This window comes from Myxocyprinus asiaticus, chromosome 26 (genome assembly GCF_019703515.2).
Source record: "Myxocyprinus asiaticus isolate MX2 ecotype Aquarium Trade chromosome 26, UBuf_Myxa_2, whole genome shotgun sequence".
In the NCBI taxonomy this organism is placed as follows: Eukaryota; Metazoa; Chordata; class Actinopteri; order Cypriniformes; family Catostomidae; genus Myxocyprinus; species Myxocyprinus asiaticus.
Window position 1 is genome coordinate 7,601,695 of NC_059369.1, and position 23,192 is coordinate 7,624,886.

The 23,192-nt window shown below is 35.9% G+C and overlaps 1 protein-coding gene across 1 annotated transcript in view; it reads left to right on the top strand.

Annotated features, from left to right (window-relative positions):
* The first annotated feature begins 3,307 nt into the window (after positions 1 to 3,307).
* Positions 3,308 to 23,192, top strand: part of tmod2 (tropomodulin 2) — a 54,547-nt gene continuing 34,662 nt past the window's right edge. The window contains exons 1-2 of the mRNA XM_051656724.1: positions 3,308 to 3,422; positions 17,123 to 17,296. Of these exons, the coding sequence (XP_051512684.1) occupies positions 17,171 to 17,296 (126 nt within the window). The 5' untranslated portion in view covers positions 3,308 to 3,422; positions 17,123 to 17,170. The remainder of the gene's footprint in view (positions 3,423 to 17,122; positions 17,297 to 23,192) is intronic.

A 23,192-nucleotide genomic window follows, 5' to 3' on the forward strand; every position in this document is an offset into this window, starting at 1 on the left:
TTTGTATTTATTTACTTATTTATTAACTTTTTTTATATATATTTATTTATTTATTTTACTATTTTGGACACTTTATAATTCCTATACATCCATTTGTCTTATTTCATAGTTTTGATTACATGTCTTTACTATTATTATAAAATATGTAAAATAGTCTGATGTATCCAAACTTTTGTGTATCTGTTTAATTCTTGAAAATTAGCATGTCCAATGATAAATATATTAAAGAAACTTATACTTGTTCTGGACAAACATTATGACTGGTCGGATATAAAATAAAACAATAAAATGAAAATTAAGCAACAGAATATTGTGTGATTATTTTCAACATTTAGGTCAGAGAACAGTATTATGTTGTGAAAAAATGTATTCATGTCTTTAGAGGCAAGACTTTTTTAACGAGAAATAAAATCTAGAGTGCATATTATTTGTTTACTGCATACATTTATCCTTGTGTCAGTTTGGAAGGCTTGCATTGTTCAATACGTAACCTACCTGCTCAAAAATATATTTTAGCCTATTTTCATGATTTACTCATTTCTATTTCATAACAAAATTCCATCAACTTGAATTGTGTAATGTTCAACAAAATTAAATTAGTAAAACATTTTAGTTTTTTACATGTCATTTTATTAAAGATTACACGATTCAGTTTGATAGAATTTTGTTATGAAATTAAAATGCGTAAATATAAAAAAAATAGGCTTAATTATTTATTTATTTATTTATTTAGTGCTGTGATTTTCTTGGATAAATTTTAAACATGATGTAAAGCTGAATGTGCTGGCTTAAGGTGTGGAAATAAACAGACCTGATGTCACTCCAGGTTTTAAACCAGATGCACAGGATTTTATAACAGGACTGGGCACTTAAATAGATTAAAGCAGTAAAACTTTACAACAAGTTTCTGTATTTCAGCATTAGGTTATGCATTACGTGAGCTTGCAGTACAATGAACAACAATCTTTTACAGCATTTATTCATCTTTAATTATAATTAGCTTTGTAAGTAATGCATTAACTAATGTTAACATACAACTTGTAATGTCAATTAACTAATAGTATATGTTGAAAAGAACATTAACTGTAAATAATAAATGCTGTTAATGTATTGTTCATTGTAAGTTTGTTTATTACAGCCTTATAGTAATGATAAAAATACAAAGGTCACTGTTAAAGCCAAGACTAATTATAACAGTAAGCATACAGACTGAAAATCTTTGATTCAGATCAAGTATAGCTAATTGTTTATCCTTGAATTTTTTTTTTACAAAAGAGCCAGATGAAGTATTTGTGTTATCAGTTTTAATTCATTATAAAGCAAGATCTTTGCTTTTTATACAGCATAGAGCATACACTCAAAAACTTTCACTATCATCAGTTTTGCTCAATCCTCCCATATTCATATTACTACAAATAAATAAATAAATAAATAAATAAATAAAATAAAATAAATCATGTAACCAAGGGAACTTAAATTAACTGAGTTGATTAATCTAAAATAAACTTTTCTAAATTCATTCGCACTGGGAGAACATGATTATTTTTATTTGGTTACCTGAAACTGGGCTGAGGATTTCTAGTTCCCATCATGCTTTGTTTGTTTCACTCAGTAGTGCTTCTCACCAGCATGTATTCAGCATGCTAACTAGCATATCACTATAAGAGTTGAATTTGAGTTATTTTGACATGTATAATTTTGTAGGTTTACTTGATTCAGTTATGTTCCCTCTACTTAAAGTACTTAAACTGAAATGACATGGTATCAAGTTCAGCCAAAGATTTATTTTTTTTATTTTTTTGAGTGAGTTTCTCCCCCATAAAAAAAACTACTTGCACTGAAATAGCTCATTCCTCCCTCAAGGAATGTTCTTTCAGGTGGATGTGATGTGGAGCGACACTTCATTTAACACTGTGTGCACCAATCTGACCAGTTTTCCTATAGGTTCTTACAAGAATCTTATTGCTGGCCCTTTATTATTCAGTAAAATCCCTTTACAGAAATAAAAATGTGTACATGAGTACTCCAGAGAATTACTCACATAATAATTACAGTCAAATCGGGTTTCTTTAAATGTAGATACAAAAGCTCAATACAAGCACTGCATTAACCCTTGTGTGTCAATAAAAAAAAGTTACTCAGAGGTCCTTAGAGGACAAAAATGTCTGCATCAAAAAACTGCCATAATAATATTAAATATTAATATTATTTTCCACTTTCAATTAGTTAATTTTTTAACCAACATCAGTCCTGATCATAACTACCAAATATTCATTCATTTTCAAGATTTTAACCCTTTAAATACCAGTTTGTTTACATAATGCCACTGTTGTTTTTTACACACACACACACACACACACAACACACACACACACACGTACAAAACAAACTCTGACATCCATACCAACACACCCACACAATTTTAGCTGCATCATTTATTCAGTTGGCCTGCAGTGCTCTATAATACAGCAAACAGAAAATAGGAAAAAAGCATGTATTTGCTCCATAGGCTAAACATGAGAAAAATGGCGCCATCTGGTGGAAAATATTTAAAATGTAAATTTTGAAGCCAGGGCTCCGGAATGAAAGCATAATATCATAGAATTCATGATTTTATGCTTTAATAGCACTGGGATCAAATATTGCAGTATTAATGGCCATTTTTGTCCTTAAGGTCCTGAGTGTAACTATTGTGTGTACACAGTGTATTATAGATGTATTATAGGAACTGAGGTTGAAATATCAAAATTCCCCAAAAAATGCACACCTTTGGCCAAATTTATGCCGCTGGCATTAACACAACCAAAATGATCGAAAAACGAAAATGAAAAAGACAAAAATGTCCTGAAGGTCGCACAAGGGTTAATTCAGAAAGAAAGAAAAATCATAGCTATCCATGTGACTAAAAATGAATGTTGTGTCTAACAAAAAATAAAAAAAAGCAAATTTTCACATTGATACATAGACATACTGAATCTGAAAGTTTACCGAGATTGAAATCCCTTAGTTATTCTTTTAAATGAGTTATTATTTGCATTATTGATGAGTTTAAGATATTTGCATGAGAATCGCGCCCCAAAAAGACTAACAACTTGGTAAGGAAGCAAGAAATTTGTTCTCGAGGAAGTCCCGCAATGACGCAATCTGTGGACTTCATATCCCATGCTTCTTTGCGCTCCCACAACTCTACGCTCTCTGATTGGTTGTGTGTGTCCTGTAGGCAGGCAAACTAGTAACGAGCGTGTTCTTACCTTCTGATTGGCTGTTGTAAGTGTCAATAATCAGGGCATTACTAGTGTCTGGTTTCCTGTGTTACCGCCCTTGGGCTGAGACAGTAGTGAAGACGGGTGTGGGAATTTCTTAGGTTTCCGACCAGGACTAGAAGGAGAAAGGTTGGAGACGCGTGGAGGAATTTCTTTAAGGTAAGAGATACGCTTTGTCCTCTGTCGGTCTGAGCAATATACATAGTGAAATGATATAAATTTAACTGTTTGTGTGGTTTATGGGGTTAGCTGGCTAAGTGCTCGAGCACTGAGTCTCTGAGCGCGAGCAGACGGGCCAACTGGATGAGATCATCCTATAGCACAAATGTATGTCTAACATATATGTTATGTAACATAAAATAGCACTCTAAACCCACTAATATATGCGTATTAATCTCTCTAACCTGATGCATGATCACTTTTATCTTATTCAGGGAACACTTGAGTCCACATGTGATGTGCGCTGCGCGCTGCACACCCATCATTGTCAAAACTACATTACAGATAACTATAAAAACGAGTCTGACTCGGCCTGATGTTTCATAGCTCAACCTGAAATACAGTGAATTAACTGAATTTGATAAGGAGGATTTTCAATGCAACTAATATGGACCTAATACAACATATAAGACTGTAAAAATGGTCAAATGTTAATAGTTTTAATTGGTTTAAATATTAATATTTAATAGTTTCAATATTTGTATTATTTTTACTTATTTGTATAATGTGAAAGATTTGTTTGGTTAAAACCAGTTGTAAATAAATTTAGCTTTTGTATTAGTGCTGTTTTAAATATTGATTAATAACGTGCACGAGCTGATGCAGGTGTCATGGTTACCACTATGATGACTCGGGTTACTCATCTCGCGCAGCTGTGAGTGTGAGCGCTTGTTAGTCGGGTGTGGTCTCCATCCGGGGCGTGACCTCACATAACTGACTCATGGGATTTAATGCATAATAATAGCCTAATAATATTATATTAAAACGCAGCAGATTGCTCATAACAAAAGATGCCATCGTAAATATGTGTGATGATGCAAATTGCTCCTACATTTACAGCAGTATGCTCCTGAAATTGTTTTATGTTTTAGTTTACAGCATTTCACTTGCTGTATCAACTGAGGCTGTACAAGTGTTCATTTTTATTTCTCACAGTTTTTCAGTTTAGTCATAGTTTGTCTTTTTTTTTTTTACAAAAATGTCCTTCAAAAATAGTCTGTATTTCGACATGTCATATTCATTCATTTTAGTCAGTTTTACTCTGAAATATATGACACATCTTTCAACGAAAATAATATCTTTTACTAGATGATGATTAAAACTTGGGCTGTGCATAATGTAACAAATTATGAAGTCTTCCATTGAACTGTATCAGCCATATCTCGAGTTTCGCCTCTTAAATTTATAAGTGTAGTACAATACAATCATTAGTAATAGATAAAACACTTGAATAATCGATGCAATAACTATACTGGCAACTGAGGAGTTTAACCTGTTATCTGTGTAAAAGTGCTTCGAAGGTAGTGTCAGAAAAGTGTACAGTTCATTCATTAAAAATATGCAAATAAGAGTGTTGTTTATCTTCTTCAAAGCAAGTAATATTTAATTTTTAAATGTTTAATCATATAACAACATAATATCAATCATGCAAACTGCACGTTATGTCTCTGGCTCTGAATATCTTCCAGTCGTGATTACACAGGTGATGTCTAGGTAACCTCAAATCATGAGATTCATCCACCAGAAGAGCAGTGTCGATACACGACAAAAAGTGTTCTTCCGCAGATTGCTTGCAATTTTTAATTTCAACCACAGATGTCGCTAGAAAGCACAAAGTTACATAGTGCAGGGCTCCAGACTGGGACTAAGATGGTCACAAATGCGACCAAAAATACTTGATTGTGACAATAATTTAAAATCTAGTCGTCAATGGCGACAGTCGGGTTGTGTGCGTTCATATGCGGTTTCGTCAGATATCCTCTTGCGAGTTATTGAATACATTTTTAGAGCGTGTGCCAATGTGTCTCGCACCGCTTTACACCTGTTCTGTTGTGATGACGAGCTCGCTGCTCCGCACGCAACAATAAACCCAGCGCGAGAGAGTCGTGAACAAATTACTCTTTTGAATCGGGTCTTTTTTTTTTTTAATGAATCACCCGAAAAGAACTGATGATTTGAAATCTGGTGCTCAGGTAAGCAGTTTGAATCAGATTCACTTTCTCAGTGAATCAGCCATCAGTGAGCTCACAACTGGGAGCACAAGCATTTCAAAATAAGAGTCCCATGTGTACCACTTTTTTTCTTCTGGTAATTATTGATTGGGATTGGAGTAGCACAATAAACTGCATCTGGGATTTCATTCAGTTTGCACTCTTGTAGTCTCTGTGTCTGGGCCATCTGGTAACAGTAAAGAAAGACTAAGGCAATATTGAAAACAATTCAAATATATATATATATATATATATATATATATATATATATATATATATATATATATATATATATATATATATATATATATACATACATACATACATACAGTACTGTATTATATATATACATACATACATTACTTTTGCAAATAGAATAGAAGAACAGGGAGCCCTGCAACAGATGTCATGGCCCCCACAGAGCCCCCCACTGAACATCGAGTCAGTCTGAGATTACATGAAGAGACAGAAGCAATTGAGACAGCCAAAACAGATAGAAGAACTGTGGCACATTCTCCAAGAAGCTTGGAACATCCTATCTGCCAACAACCAAGAAAAACTGTGTCCAGGTGTACCTAGGAGAATTGGTGCTGTTTTAAAGGCAAAGGTGTCACACCGAATATTAATTTAGCTTTTTTATGTTTACTGGAATTTGTATGATGTTAACTGATAAATGAAAACTATTTCTGGCATTATTTTTGAAGACATCCTCACTATGCAACATTTTTCACAAGTGCCTAAAACTTTTGTACAGTACTGTGTGTGTGTGTGTGTGTGTGTGTGTGTGTGTGTGTGTGTGTGTTTTATATATAAAAATCAAGCTTTTGACACTTAGGACAGTAGACCTTTTTCACAGACTGTGACGCGTTTTTAGCAGCGTAAATCTAGCAAATTGTTTTATATGAACTTTTTTTTTAAATATTGAGTGTAAGTTTATAACATTATGCTTTGTGTTATATTACCCTGGAATTAGTTTAAAAAAAAAATGAATTGCCACAGCTGTGAGGGGGTTTCTATTACAGCTGCTGAGAGAGTGACAGTAAATTTGGCATCTTGTCCCATCTGACTGTCTTAATCAATCACTCTCTATTTTATTTTATTTTATTTTTTCTTTTGGAAAGTCATCCAAATGTAATAGTGGATTTTTTTCTTTTGGTCTTGGAGCAAATGGGGTGAAAATGATATTTGCTCCCATTCACCGCTGTTGAAGTTTACCCTGCAATCATTTACTTCCGTGTTCCAAAACCCAGAGTGTGAAAAAGGTCTATTTAGGGACTCATCACACAAGGTGCAAACATTCATTGATCAAGAAAACAACACCCTACCATATGCATACTATATGTAAATATCTGTAAAGTAGATTGTGAAGAGCAGAACTAAATATTTTTTTTATCTCTTATATTTATATAAATTATGAAAGGTGTGTGAACATTTGAGACAAAAGGGAATGCAAACAAATCTTCTCAACAATATATACTGTTTATTAAACCTCCGATTAATGGGTTATCAGCTGTCTTTTCTTCGGCTTTCTATCTTGTTGCTGAACTAGTGTTGTAAAAATACCGTTACTTCGGTACCAAGTTGGTACTAAAATAAAAAAGATGTAATGGTACCAGTGTTTCTGCAGTACTGGTAGTACACTCTATCTGGTACCAACACGCAGTATGACTGACACACTTTAAATGAATGTATAAATCTGACCGCTCATACTCTGGAAACTCCACAGACATTGAGAATCATTCAAGTTGTATAAGATGACAGAGCAGAGCACTAATCCACTGTGAACCACGCAGCACATGAAAAATATATATTTATATAATTAAATCACAGCATTTGCGCTTTAATCTCAACTCAAACTTTATTTATATAGCATTTTAAACAATGAGTTGACCAAAGTGCTTTACAGTAATAAAATGTAAAACATTTCACCAGTAATCTAAAATATAAACACTCCAAAACGGTGTCCTACATTTCATTTGTCAGACTCAAAGAACAGTGTAAACAGATGAGATTTCAGACGTGACTTAAAAGTTTTCAATGATCACACTGGACCGTGTTGCGAACTGTTTATCCGGTAGAGTGAAGCTTCCGGCAAAAGATGCACATCATAATAAAAGCATGTTTCAAAATATTAGCTAGAGCTCCGAAATTGAAGAAATTGTGACAGAAATATAAAGCAACTGTAGAGTAAAATTTAATATTCACTGTAATAATAGTAATAATTAAGCAATATTTCACAAGCAAGAATGCTGTTGAATAAAGTTTGGCAAAAAAATTGAATGACATGTTGAAAAGTTATATTTTCACTTGTTAAAAGATTTAAGAATGAATTGATTAACAAAGATGAATAATACGATGATAGCACATATCATTTGTGCGTCATCATTACAGAATGACAGTTAAAAAAATATTACAAATGCAGACGCACATTCACGTATATTTATGATGAGGCAGATAATCGTGACCCGTATATTTATGTATTGTATTGTAAGCTTAGAAAACAGTGAATAATATAGTTGTATTTATGGCTTTGTATTTCAAACCACCTCACGTTACGATACATATTGCTATACAGATGTCACAATTCAATATATTGCGATACATTGTTGTATCATAACGGTATCATGATTGAAACCGCGCTAAGAATGTGAGAGACGCAGCGTGTCCGCAAGAGAGTTTGAATCATGCAGGTTCATTTTCAGTGTCTCTCGCGCATCATAGAAGCACCTTTAACCGAAATGAGAAATGTTGCTCTCACAGTTTGAGCTGCTTCATCATTATTGAAATGTTGGACATTATATGAATACAGAAATAGATTAATATAAAAATTGTGATACAGGGATCTAAAGATTATTATTATTAATATTGATATCGAAATATCGTGATATTTTTTCTATCTTATTGTATCGGCTCAGCCCTATTTGTGTTTTGTTGTGGTAAATTCTAAATCGCTGTGTGCATTCGTAAGAGGCTTTGATACTGTTTTGAAAAGGTGAAATAAACTGGGCAAAAATGTATCCAGATGAAAGTGAATTAACAGTAATATTTAGGGTCAATAGACAAGCAAAAAGATGAGCTTATTGAGTGTTTAGTGTCTCAGACAGGTCTGCCAGTACAGAATCCATTTAGAAACTATTGAAGGGATATAGGAAGTGGTTGCAAAGCATCCTTTCCTGTTTTTTGGGCTTAGATGAGAGCTGACATGAGATGTGGCTCTGTGACTGAGGGGTGGGATATTGAAGGTTTATGTTAAATAAAAAATAACGTGTTGGAAAATGAACGCAACTAATTGTGCCCCCTTGCACAATAAAAGTAGGCCTACATATTTTCCTACCATCGTAGCAATTCAAGCTTGAAGTACATGTAACTTTGTATTTTTGTCTGCCACACATTGAGAGCCGGTGACACTTGTCAGCTAGATGAAGCACAACAGAATGCAGGGATCTCACGATTTTCAACACTAAACAAATCCCATTGTTTTTACACAAACGAAAAAACTGGCAGCTGTGGTTGCCAGAATAATTATGTAAAAAAATACAGTAAAAATGTAAACAACTTTACGGTAAATTTCACAGTTAAAACTGTTGTTTTTACAGTATATTTTACGGTGCAGTACCGTCGTTTATATAATTAAAGGATAAATGTAATATATTAAACTTCTGAAACTGTAAAAATCTGCTTTTCACTTTATAATGTATTGTTAATTGCCATAGTAATTACAGAAAGGCACATGATGACATGAACTTCATCAATAGTGGCTCTTCCAGGAGCAATGATCAATAAACATGTAGAGACAGTGCTCAGTGTCAAACACCATCAGGGTAACACATGTGAAATAAAAATAATGCAGTAAACTAAACTACATCAAATATAACACAGAACACCCCAAAGTACATAACTGATATTAAAAAAAAGAAGAAACATAACTATTCCCATAAAATATAATGAAATATGATGGGTAACGCAGGGAATTCTGGGAATGCCTGATTACTATTTTTACCGTAATTTTTACAGTAATTTACCGTAAAATCATTTGCATGTACTCTCATCTTGTTAAACATAATATAAATTTCAACTGTTAATTATACAGGAAAATCATACTTTTTACATCTAAAACTTTTTAAGTTCAATGTCTTTTTAAATATATTACAATATGAAGTATATTTTATTTTTGCAAGCGAGCGAGTGAGTGAATTGGAAAAGCAATATTTTGACCCAGTCCTACTTAGTTATATTCTTTGGAGTTGGAAAGATCTGCATTCTCTGTAGTCAGAGCAAGGATACTCACTAAAGGCTAGAGAAATGGACAGTTTGTTTGCAATGTTTGTAATTTCTCTTCCTATAATAGCACTTTAAAGAGCACTTGTCTCTAACAATGCTGATGAGTTGTACCTCTTACACAATAAAAATTTCAAAACACACCCTCCATCTGGTTTCCATAAGCCTCTGTCTCTGTCTTTCAGAGGAAGTAACGGCTGAGAAAGAGCGAAAGAAAAGATTATTAATGTTGTCACCCTCAGGAGTCCAGCTAAGTTTAGAATTTTCCATTCAGTAAATTTCTGTAATGAAGCAGATCTCCTCTGGTTTTTGTGGGTATTTTTTTATTTTTATTTTATTGGAGTGCAAGTACACCGGGGTTCCTGTCTAAGATCAATCCCCAGCAGATGACCTTTCTTGAGTCATTTAAAGCATCACTACACAACATTTTGTCATTCTTTGCTCCAGAACATTCTACAGGGTACGGATGTCTTGTTCATGTGTGTTGTGGTTGGTTGTGTAACCTTTCGCCCCGAGTCTTTTCATCCTTATTATGGGGTTGTCCTGTAATGCATTTATGGCAGACAGCAGGGGATATAGTTGGACAGACTTTCTCTGTAGTTTGTCTGTATACTGGATTAAAGGTGTGGATAAGGTTTGACTGACAGACAGCCACAGAGAATAACATCACTAGCATTATTATATTATGGTGCTTGCCCATGCAAATGTCACATCTACAATGCTAGGGTGTTGCTATGTGCTTAGGCTAGGGTGTTCTGGTTGGTAGCAAGGTAGCTGAAGCTCACTGCTTTAGGACAGTTAACGGCAGGCACTTGTGCAGAAGACGCACACAGACGTGGTCTGTCCACCTGTCTAGTAGTGTTTGATTGTTATGGGTTTTTCAATGTCCGATACAGATATGATATCTAGAGAGCAGGATGACCGATTACTGAAAAGTGCCGATATACTCAATTTAAAAACAGTCAATCAGATTGGTCAATCGCACCATCTAGTGGTCTGATATTTTGAAATAACCACACAACCCAGGGCACCAGCGATTAATCTTTCCTACATCTTGTATCAATCTAGGATCTCTACAAGTAAGCTAATAAAGTAATTTAAACTGAAATCAATGTTGAATGTCTATTTATTTAATTATACTGCACATAGCTGTGTAATAAGTGGGATAATGAGCAGTCAGATGGATATTTGTTCACAAAATAAACACCAGCAGAACTCTGACCAACGCAAAACGGAGGTGGAATTCAGCTGTTTTTAGGGATGCAGCGATTTCTTTATTCTCAGATAATAACATAAATTTAAGGTAAATCAACGTTTAATGTCCATTTAAGTATTTGAGTAGGTAGCCATGTAATAAGCGGGATAATGTACAGTCGGTTGGTAATTATTGCTAAATAAACCCCTTAAGATTGCTTCAAGGTGGGGGCGACCTAGGAACTTTCATGTCCCAGTTTTAGCACCAACCCTTGAGACAATAAACCCCAGTTTGCGCAAAGTGGACTGTCCCTGTGTCTGCTACTAGTAACTAGTAGAGAGTAGGAAACCAAGTAGGAAGTCTTTCGAATCAATGGGTACTTGCTCTTCAGCCAGCTCCTTCTAGTATGTATTTCCTCAATGCAGCTTTGGCTTGTTATAATGTGAAATGAATGGGAATATTATAGATATGAACCCCGGTGAGGGTCTTTCACATCTCAACTTAGACTTGAAAGTTAAGCTGACACCAATCCTGCTGAACAGCCTAACTGCGATTTAAACTTTATCTGGATTTACCACAGGATTTTCTTAGTCTTAGTAAAAGTCTGGTTTGCTTAGCCTATATGTACTCATAAGTTAGATTGAGTTGAACAAAGTATTTTCTTTCAGGTTTGGCTTAATATTCAGAGCGCTGTGTTTAAACTCTTTACACACATGCAGTTTCAATAAACGATCGACATGCGGCTTTAATTCATTGGGTTTGGCACCAGTACTGGTAAAAGAACAGTCCGTCCAACAGTAACATCCTTTATTTCTTTAATTCACAGTTACAAACAGCTTGTCTACACATTCACATTTTACCATAAACTCTTAAACGTTTGTGTTGCGTAATTACTCAGTCAGAATAGCTCAAATAAATGGGCTGTAATGAAACAAACATAATGAAACAGCATAATTGCATGCTCCATGAATAAACTGTAGTCTTGTGCTGTGGTGTTTCCCAGAGACCGCCATTATGTACTTTGGCAAAATCTAATAAGTCTCTAGTATGCGCTATTTTGAATAGTTGGGTTGTGGTGGAACCCAGGTGTTTCCTTTTGAGTTATGAGCCAAAGATTACAAGTTATTTGAGTTGGTGCATAGATGACATCACTCATTGAAGTATTTTTGGGCTGTCAGAGTTTCCTTGTGTATCATGGGTCTGAGCACTGACTGCATTGTTCAGCACAGTAAAATCACAGTTATTGGTTCGTTTCGAGTTGGACATTAGGCATATTAAATAGCGATTTGCGGTTATACACTGGAATGGTGCGACTGTTGAGAGTTATTCATTCGGGAGTAAGTGATATATATTTTGCTGTATAGATTCAAAATAACCGGCTCATAAGAGTCATTTGTTCAGAATCGGACTACACTGGTCATGCTGTATGTTTCATGCTGCTGATAGTAGTGGTGTTGCTGTTGCGCTAAGTGGTAGCATAGGAAATCATTAAAGTATTTTTGTATGGTGTTGCGTCGGCATCTGCTGAAGAATGCACGTCCGAGAACATCATTCGGTTCTGGTATTTAAAAAAAAATAAAAAAATATATATATATATTGAAATAAGATATTATCATCATATAAAATCACTGTCACAGGCAAGAAAGTATTTCTTCTTCTTGTGATATTATTGCCGGTTGGCATTCCAGCTTATGGTGCATTACCGCCACCTACTGAGCTGGAGTGTGGAACGTCACAAAGTCTTTCAGTGGAGTCAAACGTCTGCTGAAGATGAATTGAAAAGAGGATGCACACCTTATGTAGGATTAAATCCTAAACTGAGCATACTACTCAAACCAAAAGTTTACCCTGCTTACTCTTCAATCTTGAAGTCTAACAAAAATGTGGAATGCATTTCCTTTCCCATTTATAGTATAAAATGTATATCGTTGTGATAAATATCGATATCAAACAATATGAAAAAAAAATATTGTAATATTTTTGGCCATATTGCACAGTCCTACCACTGAGTGACTTGACCTATAAGGTTACGTCCACATTAATCCGGATAAATTTGAAAATTTCACTTTCAAATGCTCTCCATCCACATTGCCGTTTTCTAAAAGTTGCTTGTCCACATTGAAATGTATGAAAGTGCTTAAATTAGTGCTGCCCCCTAATAGTTGACCAGATGTTAGCCGATGAAAAGAGTCTTGGTCGACCAAGTTTTGATTGGTCGGTCGGTCGGTCACAGAAAAAAAACAACAACACAGGAAACCGATGAACACTGCTTTTACCGCTCGTTGTACTATCGCAGGTGGTACTATGGGGTAATTTTCATTAAGCAGGGTTAGGGTTAAGCCTACACAATAAAGCAATTGTTATTTATTTTAACCAAAAATTCAAATGAAACTGGAAAAAAACTAAGTGCAATTAAAATGTGTGTTCAACTTTTTGAAAGATGGCTATACAGTTGTGAAGGGCAGCATCTCTTTGGAAACTAACCTACTTCATCTGTGCATTCTCTACTGGTCGGGTATTTCATTGTCCAGGAAAATACATCATGTGTGTGAATAAATTCGTTTTGTTCCCTCCTTCATGAGATATATATATATATATATATATATATATATATATCTCACACACACACACACAGTACTGTGCAAAATCTTAGGCACATAAGATGCTTCACAAAAGACATTTGTCTTAAGATGGTTATTTTATATCTTCAGCTTTAGTGTGTCAATATATAAATGTTAGACTCCCAAACATTACTTTTGCAAATAGAAAAGATTAGAATAGAAGAACAGGGAGCCCTGCAACAGATGTCATGGCCCCCACAAAGCCCCCCACTGAACATCGAGTCAGTCTGGGATTACATGAAGAGACAGAAGCAGTTGAGACTTCCAAGAAGCTTGGAACATCCTATCTGCTAACAACCAAGAAAAACTGTGTCCAGGTGTACCGAGGAGAACTGGTGCTGTTTTAAAGGCAAAGGTGTCACACCGACTTTGTATGACATTAAGTGATACATGAAAACTATTTATGGCATTATTTTTGAAGACATCCTCACTATGCAACATTTTTGAACACAAATGAAGACATAAAAAACAATTCTAAGTGTAAAAATAACTATAATGATGATAATAATCACTGAAATATAAATCCTGGTTCGAGATAAATGTGTTTTTGTATTATTTGATGTTTTAATCACAGATGTATATGCTGCAGAGTTGTGGTCACAATGAACTACTCTGTGGAAATAAAGTGAACTGAACTCAAAACACCTCCTGAGCTGAGATGTCTGAGGTCATTTGCAGCACTCATAGACGATACTGTTCTTGGGGAAAAAAATAAATAAAAAAAATAAAAAAAATTCAGAAGACAGAAACAAAGAAAGAGTGAGAACCTTTTAGATACGCGTGTTCCACGAGACTGCACGCCTCTGTACAAACATACATGCGCATGACGGCTTTTCTGTCATCTGTTCTTAATAAAATAAAGTGTTTCTTCAAGTGCGTGTCTGTGTGTCTATGGTCAAATTATTTGTAATATTAATTTGATGATAATAATAGCTTAATAATAATAATAATAATAATAATTTAATACATGGGAAAACGAGCCAAATATCGTCTTGACATCGTCAAAGGCATCAGCTATTGGCGATCACTCTGACCATCGTCGATCCCCAAGATCATCGTCTGTCGGCCCAACCCTAATGTCCATTTATCTCTATAAATTAACAAAATGTTCAGACAGTCTCTTTGCTGGTTTTTCTGACATATTCAGAATCATTTCCGCTTTTGCCGGTGTCGCTGCAGCTCACTTTGTGCGTGCGCTTGTAAACTTTATATTTTAAAGGCTCATTGAGTAAACTTCCCATCTCCTTTAAAGGAATGCAATGTTAAGGATGTATAAGGTAACATTTATCTTTAACAACGCTATCGAAGCAAATAGCAGGCACAACAACGGCGTACAACTAGGGATGTGCGAGACTAGTTGACTAAACAGTTCTGATGCTGCTGGTCGACACTGGAATGACTGTTCGGTTAATATTTCCCCTATTAAACTGATCATCATTTTTACACGTTTGGCTTTATATTTTTACAGAGGCTGTGCTTAAATTACATATTAGTCTTATTAAGGTTACATATGTTAAATAGAATTAATAATACAAATATTATTTAAAAAAGAGGATATCTGGAGCAGATACAGAGTTTAATTTCACCTCGGGGTTAAAGGTTCCGAGAGGGAGGCGTACACGGAGAACATGTGTCTGTACCTCTCTCTCATTGATTAGTGGAAAAATCAGCTTGTTACGTAACGTAAGACTGCAAGTGTGTGTACTAGGGCTGGGCGATATGTAAAAATGATTTTAATTGCCTGATCAAATATCGCAATATACAGTTATATCATCAACCCAAAGCCGAGGGTCTCTGAATTTTTTTGCTTATTGATTTTGCTTTTAAAATGTAATTCATTTATTGAAACACGAAAAACATAAACAAAAGACTGTAAATTCAAATTGCACTTTTAACTAAATGAAAAGCAATAAAATAACGAATTGATCAAAGTATTATTTAACCACCTCCCCAAATCCAAACATTTACCATCTCAAACGGCTCCATTTGCCATCACGAAAGCATCTGTCAATGACAACAGGTGAAAAATTACTAATAGCCTACAGATTAAGAACTAAAGACACTAATAATCAAAATAAATAAGCCTAATAAATTCCCTTGTGTTCCCAAAATAATGCAGCCAAATGTGTGTTCTTATCGAATTTGTTTGTATTGTGTTTTGTTAATACAGTTAATGCTGCCTAAAGAAAAGAAAATAATACTACACTTTAGGTTCAAGGTGAACATGTCTTGTATTATTTTACGATTTAATTACTTTCGTCTTTGTTTCTTTAATTCAAAGATATACATTACTGAACCTGCAGAGTTGCGTTCACAACGCATGCTAACTGCGTGGAAATAAAGTGAACTAAACTCACAGCACCTCCTGAGATGATCTGAGATCATTTGCAGCATTCTCATAGATGACATTATTCTTGCAAACAGTTTTCAGATGAAATGAAAAAAAAAAAAAAAAAGTGAAAACTCTTTACATGCGCTTGTTCCATGAGACACGAGACCTGTTCCAGCTCGCGCTGCACGCCTCTGAACAAACAGCGAATCAGACACGAGCATTGACAGCTTTTCTTTTGTCTGTTCTTAAAAATATAATAAAGTGTGTTTCATCAAGCGTGTGTCTTTGTGACTAACAGCATTTCTTGTCAGGTGTCACTCCGAGACGTCTTACAGGTCACCCTGAGCAAAATTACCTGCGCATGAAATACATTTGGACGAGGAGCTTGTGAACTGGATTCGGCCTCGTCGCATTTGGCGGGTGGTAGTTTTACACCCTGGACACTGTTTAATATATTTGGCGACTTCCCTTATCCATGGTTTTGCCATTTCCTGATATTGTCAATCATCGTCTGGTATCTGGTGTTGAGTGTCGCAATCGGCATCGGGATCTTTTTAAGACATCGTCGATATCTGATAACATCGTGCTATCACCCAGCCCTAGTGTGTACTTAATATTACAGGATACAGTCTCCTTTCATACAGTTTCATAATGCTAAAAATAGTGTTATGAAGCATTAGGAGGATATTGATTATTATATTGCAATGCATTGGCCAGGTATTTGTGTCTGAGATTGCATACTTGCATAGAGTATGTTTCTGGTGGAACGCACACATTTATTTGCATATGTTTGGTCATGTTGCTAATACATTCCCTACTAACAAGTTACCTTTTCACACATTTTGAAAATTGAGCCAAATTTGTCATCTCTTCCTTAATACACCCAGACTTTAGATATTTTTAGATCATTAGTGCATAATCATAATCAGATCTAATGACCCTTCGCCATTACAATTGCTTGTTACTTGGCAAAAATGGAAATATTTTATTACCTGTAGGCTAATAGAAGCGAATGGCATTTGTCTAAGTATCCATTTTTCATTGTTGAAGCATTGTTTTGTTTTCAAGCATATTGAAGAATGCATGAAACCGATTGAGTGTGATTTGAGTGCATGATTGAGACTGTTGTGTGTGGCCCATGTCATCTCACCTCTTCAAACACCTCCACTGAGAGACAGTTATGATATTTGTTTTATTGAATTTTTCTGTGTGTTTGTGCGTAGACACCCTCAAACTGGACGGCAGCCTCTCCGCAACGGGTGGTGTGAATCATGGCTCTTCCGTTTAAAAAAGATCTGGAGAAGTATAAGGAGATTGATGAGGATGAGATTCTGGACAAGCTGTCCGAGGAGGAGCTTAAGCAGCTCGAGAGTGCTCTGGAGGAGATCGATCCAGAGGTGAGAGACAGCCATCATTCACATCCGTGTTACTCTGTTGATGATGTAGGCCTATTCGATCACACATGATTAGTTTGAAAGGTGAGGATCATCAAACTGCACAATAGCCACTTTTCCACTATCGAGCCAGTGCGAGCCAGGGCCATAAACTGGTCAGCCGGAGACAATTGCCTCGAACCTGGAGCCGCAAAACCGTAATCACTTTGCATTCCCACCATCAGGCCAAAATCCCCGCAGCATTGCCCTAAAACCCAGCCTAATACCCTGCCATGGTGCAAATGACAGACATATGCCACCCATTTCACAAGCCAAACCAAACATGCATGTTATCTAGAATATAAATTTTATATTGTATGTAAACGTTAGCTAGCTAGCAAGATAAGTTAATGTTGACAACTCACTGACTGTAACTTCCATGGTGTCCAGAGTGGTCTCTCCAGCAGGACGATGTCCCAGCACACCGTCCATGATCACGAATAATGGAAAGTTCTTCCTTTGGGCACCAATTTGTCCATTGTGCATCTTAACAAATTTATAATATGTCCGCAATTTTTTTTTCGCCGAGATGCAAGTACGTGACATCACAAACATGTCAGGACCCAGAGAGCAGAGATCGACCGATATTGATTTTTAAAACCGATACTATTATTTGTATGTTTACATATCCGATAACCGATGTGCAGAACCGATTTGTTTTTATTTTATTTGTTTTTATTTTTTATTTCATTTATTTTTTTATTTAATCTTTATTTTACAGAGAAAATATTCAACAGAGAAAAAATTTGCAAAAATGTTATTTTACAATAATAATCACATACCATGTTTTTTTATATATATAATGATTACAACAACAACAATAATAATAATAGGTAAAATAATTTGACAACCTCTGATTCAAATAGAGAACATAAATAATCTAGACCTATAGTTTAAAGGTTTAGGCAGTGGCTGGCCATGCATTTAAAGTCTAGGCCTTCAGTGTGATTCATGCCATTAAGAAAACAGTTTCACAATGAATAAGACACCCTATAACTTTGGGCATCATATATTATGTCGCAGCTATCAAATAATACCAATTGACATTTTAAAAACACGTCCACGCACGAAAACCAGAACTTAAAACAACATTTAGGGTGTGTTCAAACTTGGCAGGTTTGGTCCGATTAAAACGAACTCTGGTGCGATTGTTCTGTTAGTGCGGTTCATTTGAACAAGTGTGAACGCTGCCATCCGAACCTTGGTGCACACCAAACAAGCAGACTGAGACCACCTGAACGAACTCTGGTGCGGTTCGATTGATATATGAACGCAACATGGACCAAAGACGTCTAAACAGACCAAAAACAGGAAGTAATTTGCCTAATACTGACCTCAAGCATACCTGGTTCTTCTCATCATAGGAGTTATGTTGCCCATTACAGTTCAGTACAGGCGTCGGAACCGCCATCAGCCGTCCTTGCAGCATATCTTCATTTGTGTCTGCAACAGAGGAATTCCTGGTGCTGTTTTGACTCCTTTACACATTTTATTAGCTCTTCGTTTGTTCTCAGCTGGTAAAAATACCACCATATATACATACTGTAGTATGTATAATACCAACGAGTGCATTTAGCCCAGCAGCCAGCATTGTTTTGGATGTTTGGCAAGTTCTGTCACAAAATATACGTCATAAAAGCTGTCCAATCAGGTTGTGACTTTTCGCTAAGCGAACCAGGACTAAATGTATCATTTTCTTTTTTTGGTCCGGACAAAGAGAACTGAACTACAAGTGTGAACACACCCTTAATGCTCAAGTAAGCCTAATTTTAACTGCTGATTTGTGAAATGAACGTCTCCCGAACAGACATTCAAAAATCATAATTTTTCATATGAATCTACCAAAGAGGTATATAATACCTGGAAAAATCTATCTAATAATATTTGCGATTTAAATGTTGCTTGCAATAAATTTCATTTCGTCAGTGTACACGGTTATGCTGCGTTCCATTCAAGTTGTGGGATATTCCTACTTGATATCTCTGATCATAAATGCATTCCATTCCCCGATATTCGGAACTGCAATGCTCCCGTTAGCTTAGCAGGGGTTTGACTCTCATTAGAGATGTCTCCTAGCAACCTAACTGATAATCAATGCTGCAGCGCTAGCATTTGTGCTTCAGGTGTACGATTACCAACAGAGATTATAATTTACAATGTTTTATACACCTGTTTCTGCAGGCATTTGTTAAACAAGCTTAAATATCATGTAATGTGGAAACGAGCTCATTTATCAATATTACTTAATAAAGCGAATGTTTATCACTTACTTTGTATATCTCCCTGTGTGTCCACATGTTTGTGACATCATGCATCTGCATCTTGGCGAAATCAGAGTTTCTGCACAAGCCTACAAGTTGTAATTCTGACTTCAAGATGCGTTCCATTGCACTTTTCCTAGTAGGAAGTTGTAAAATCCAACTTTGAGTTGAATGGAACGCAGCACTTTTCAAAACTTGATCCAACACTGAATGCTCAAGCAGCCTAATTTACACTTAGAAAACTCCTGATGTTGCTATAACAATGCAAAAAGCACTTACCAATATACTTGAAATGAAAATCAGTCCTCCTTTTTTGTTTAATAAATTAAGCAATCACACAATCATGCAGAACATCTCGTGTTTTTAAATCCATAAGGATCCCTTTCTCAATGGCGATAGCGGCAGTGATGACGATCACGCGCTCTTCGCTTTTAAATTACGTACATCACTTAAAGCATGATTGCGTCACTCAAGGCCAGCTAGAAGGCCTAGACCGGGACATATCCTAAAGATCACATCAACCAAGAACAAATAAATCAATCTGATTGGCTGATGAATCTGACAGTGCCCATTAATTTGCACTGTTGAGGGATTCTGTGGAAATTCTGAAGGCCTGACGGGGTGGAGCTCAGACTCACACGCTGCTTCGGGCATGTGATTTGTGAAACAGTTGTCACACTTTGCTTGTAAGCATCAAGGAAGAAATTCTGACTGAATAAACTTTTCGTTTTTCTCTATTTGTTTGTAGATTAATTAAGAGTGGAAAGTGATTAAAAATACATAGGCAAAAAGATGATTGAGAATGAAAGGATGAAAAATATTTATTTATTTGGCATGTTAGGCCAGCAGAGAAGCCTTTGCTGGCCCTAAGAATTCACTGGGTTTAGGTGTTGTATAATAGGCTAAAGGCAAATAGTTCGCTGGAATATGTATACATTCTCATTCTCAGGAAAGTGAAAAACAATAAATACAACACTGTGATTACAGAGTCCCTCCCGAATGGCATCAGAATTATTATTAATGTTTTGTTGGTCTCTAGATTACAGCAGCTGCCTCACGAAACATCTGCTGACAGAGCTGACATTATTTGTTTTACAGTGAGCAGCGCATCTGCAGCTTACCTTGAAGTAAATTACACGCAAATCTCATCAATGCTCTCATTTTCACCCGACAAAAAGCTATTTAAGACATGTTATTGTGACACTAGTATTTTGCCCAATGAACGTCTATGCATTCACGTGAAACTTTTAGATGTCGTGGAGAAAATTCATTTCCACAGAGCTGTAATCATGTAGATGATGATTCATAGCAAAATAAAGTTTAATAGCAAATGTTAATATAATTTAGGGAATATTAAACAATTCCATTGGAACATGTGCATCAACCTGAATGGCAACTTTACAAGACTAAAAAAAAACCCCAGCCAACTGAGAATTAAATTAAAACGTCATATTTCCAACATGCACTCATCCAAGGCTCTTCGAGTTGATTAATGTGAAGTAATGTTACGTCTTTGGGATTTGAAGGATTTGTAGAAATATCCCACAACCGACTTGAATGGAACGCAGCATGAGTGTCTCACTAAACTCCGCCTTTGACATGGTACCTGTCTCAATCCCCAGCTGGCCTTCTTTGGCCCAGGGGTAATTGGCCGGCCATTAGCCGTTGGCCCTCAGTAAGCCCCGAGGAGGCACGATTGAGCCCAGTAAGTGACAGTGGGAGCGCAACTGGCCCTGGCACACACTAACACGCCCTCATTTGGCCCGACAGTGGAAATGTGTCTAATGATTACATCTTCACTTTCTGTTACAGCATAATTTTCTGTAAAGCTGCTTTGATACAATGTGTGTTGTGAAAGTGCTATAAAAAATAATGTTGACTTGACTAGGGATGTCAGTTTTAGGAATTGACATAATCTTCAGTCCTTAAAATAAGAAACCAATGAATTAACCTTAACTCAGCAAAGGTATAAGTTGGACACCAGATACCATGTGCACTCAGCTTAAATGTGAATAAAAATACTTAAAATGAGAGTATTGGAATGTTCCACCTTAATAAATCTTCAGGCTACTGTATTTTAATAATATATATATATATATATATATATATATATATATATATATATATATATATATTATAACGAATAAATATAAAACATATATAAAAAATGTTTATATGTCACACTGGATGTGAGATTGACATGTCTATGTACCCGCAAAGAAAGAGAAAATGGTCTATAACAAGCAGAGAATCGTGCATTTAACCAGATTAAAGTTGATAAAAGTGTGTGATGAAACCGTTGAAATTCACAACCACAATTTGCACTGAATGGTAAAACTATATGCACTCAGAGCCCATGTGTTTACGATTGTTTAAAAACAGCCAATGATCAGGGGGCCTGGGTAGCTCGGCGAGTATTGACGCTGACTACCACCCCTGGAGTCGTGAGTTCGAATCCAGGGTGTGCTGAGTGACTCCAGCCAGGTCTCCTAAGCAACCAAATTGGCCCGGTTGCTAGGGAGGGTAGAGTCACATGGGGTAACCTCCTCGTGGTCACGATTAGTGGTTCTCGCTCTCAATGGGGCACGTGGTAAGTTGTGTGTGGATTACGGAGAGTAGCATGAGCCTCCAAATGCTGTGAGTCTCTGCAGTGTCATGCACAACGAGCCACGTGATAAGATGCACGGATTGACTGTCTCAGAAGTGGAGGCAACTGAGACTTGTCCTCCACCACCCTGACTGAGGTGAGTAACCGCGCTACCACGAGGACCTACTAAGTAGTGGGAATTGGGCATTCCAAATTGGGAGAAAAGGGGAAAAAAAATAAATAAAAAGAAAGTGAAAAATATGGTGGATGAAGTGCACTTCTGCAGTGTATCAGCCTGTGTAAATCTGCTGTGATGGGTTTCGGCTGTGTACAAGATTTCTCATAAACAACTCGACATCTGTTTGTTTATATGTAAACCGAGTCGGGTTTCTCCCCTGAAGACAAGATCTTCCAACACTGAAAAAAATAGACAGCAGCTCTACTGAAAATACTAAACCAGTACACTTTAAATCAACTCGATACATATATGTTTGAGATGAGAACATAATTATATTGCATAAAGTCCAAGTTAAATTCAGCACAGACATCAAAAGTGATATGATCACATTGCTATGAAATGTTGAAAAAGATTTTTTAACAGATTGTGTTCACTCAATGTGATTTTACTGCTTGCTCAATTAACTTAATTAAAATAGGTTAATCTAACACAATTCTTTGGCATTTGTTCTCAACTTAATTTCATTGTGTACAATCCGTCTACATTTATTTAATCCAATTGTGTTGGACTATGTGAATACAATTGGTTGCATCAACATATTGCTGAAAATGAGCAGGGGATTTCCATTTCCCAGCATGCATTGCATTGGACTCAATTGGGAGAGTACATTTTAAAAATAAAGTGTTATTTTAATGTATTTTTATGCAAAATGAGACCAGTAGCAGACTTGATATTGTTAAATATTCTGTTATGTTGTAATTCAGAGGAGTTTCTGTTATGTTGAATATTTTTGGAGGTTACCATTGTGGAGAAGAGTGGCGCCAATGATTAAAT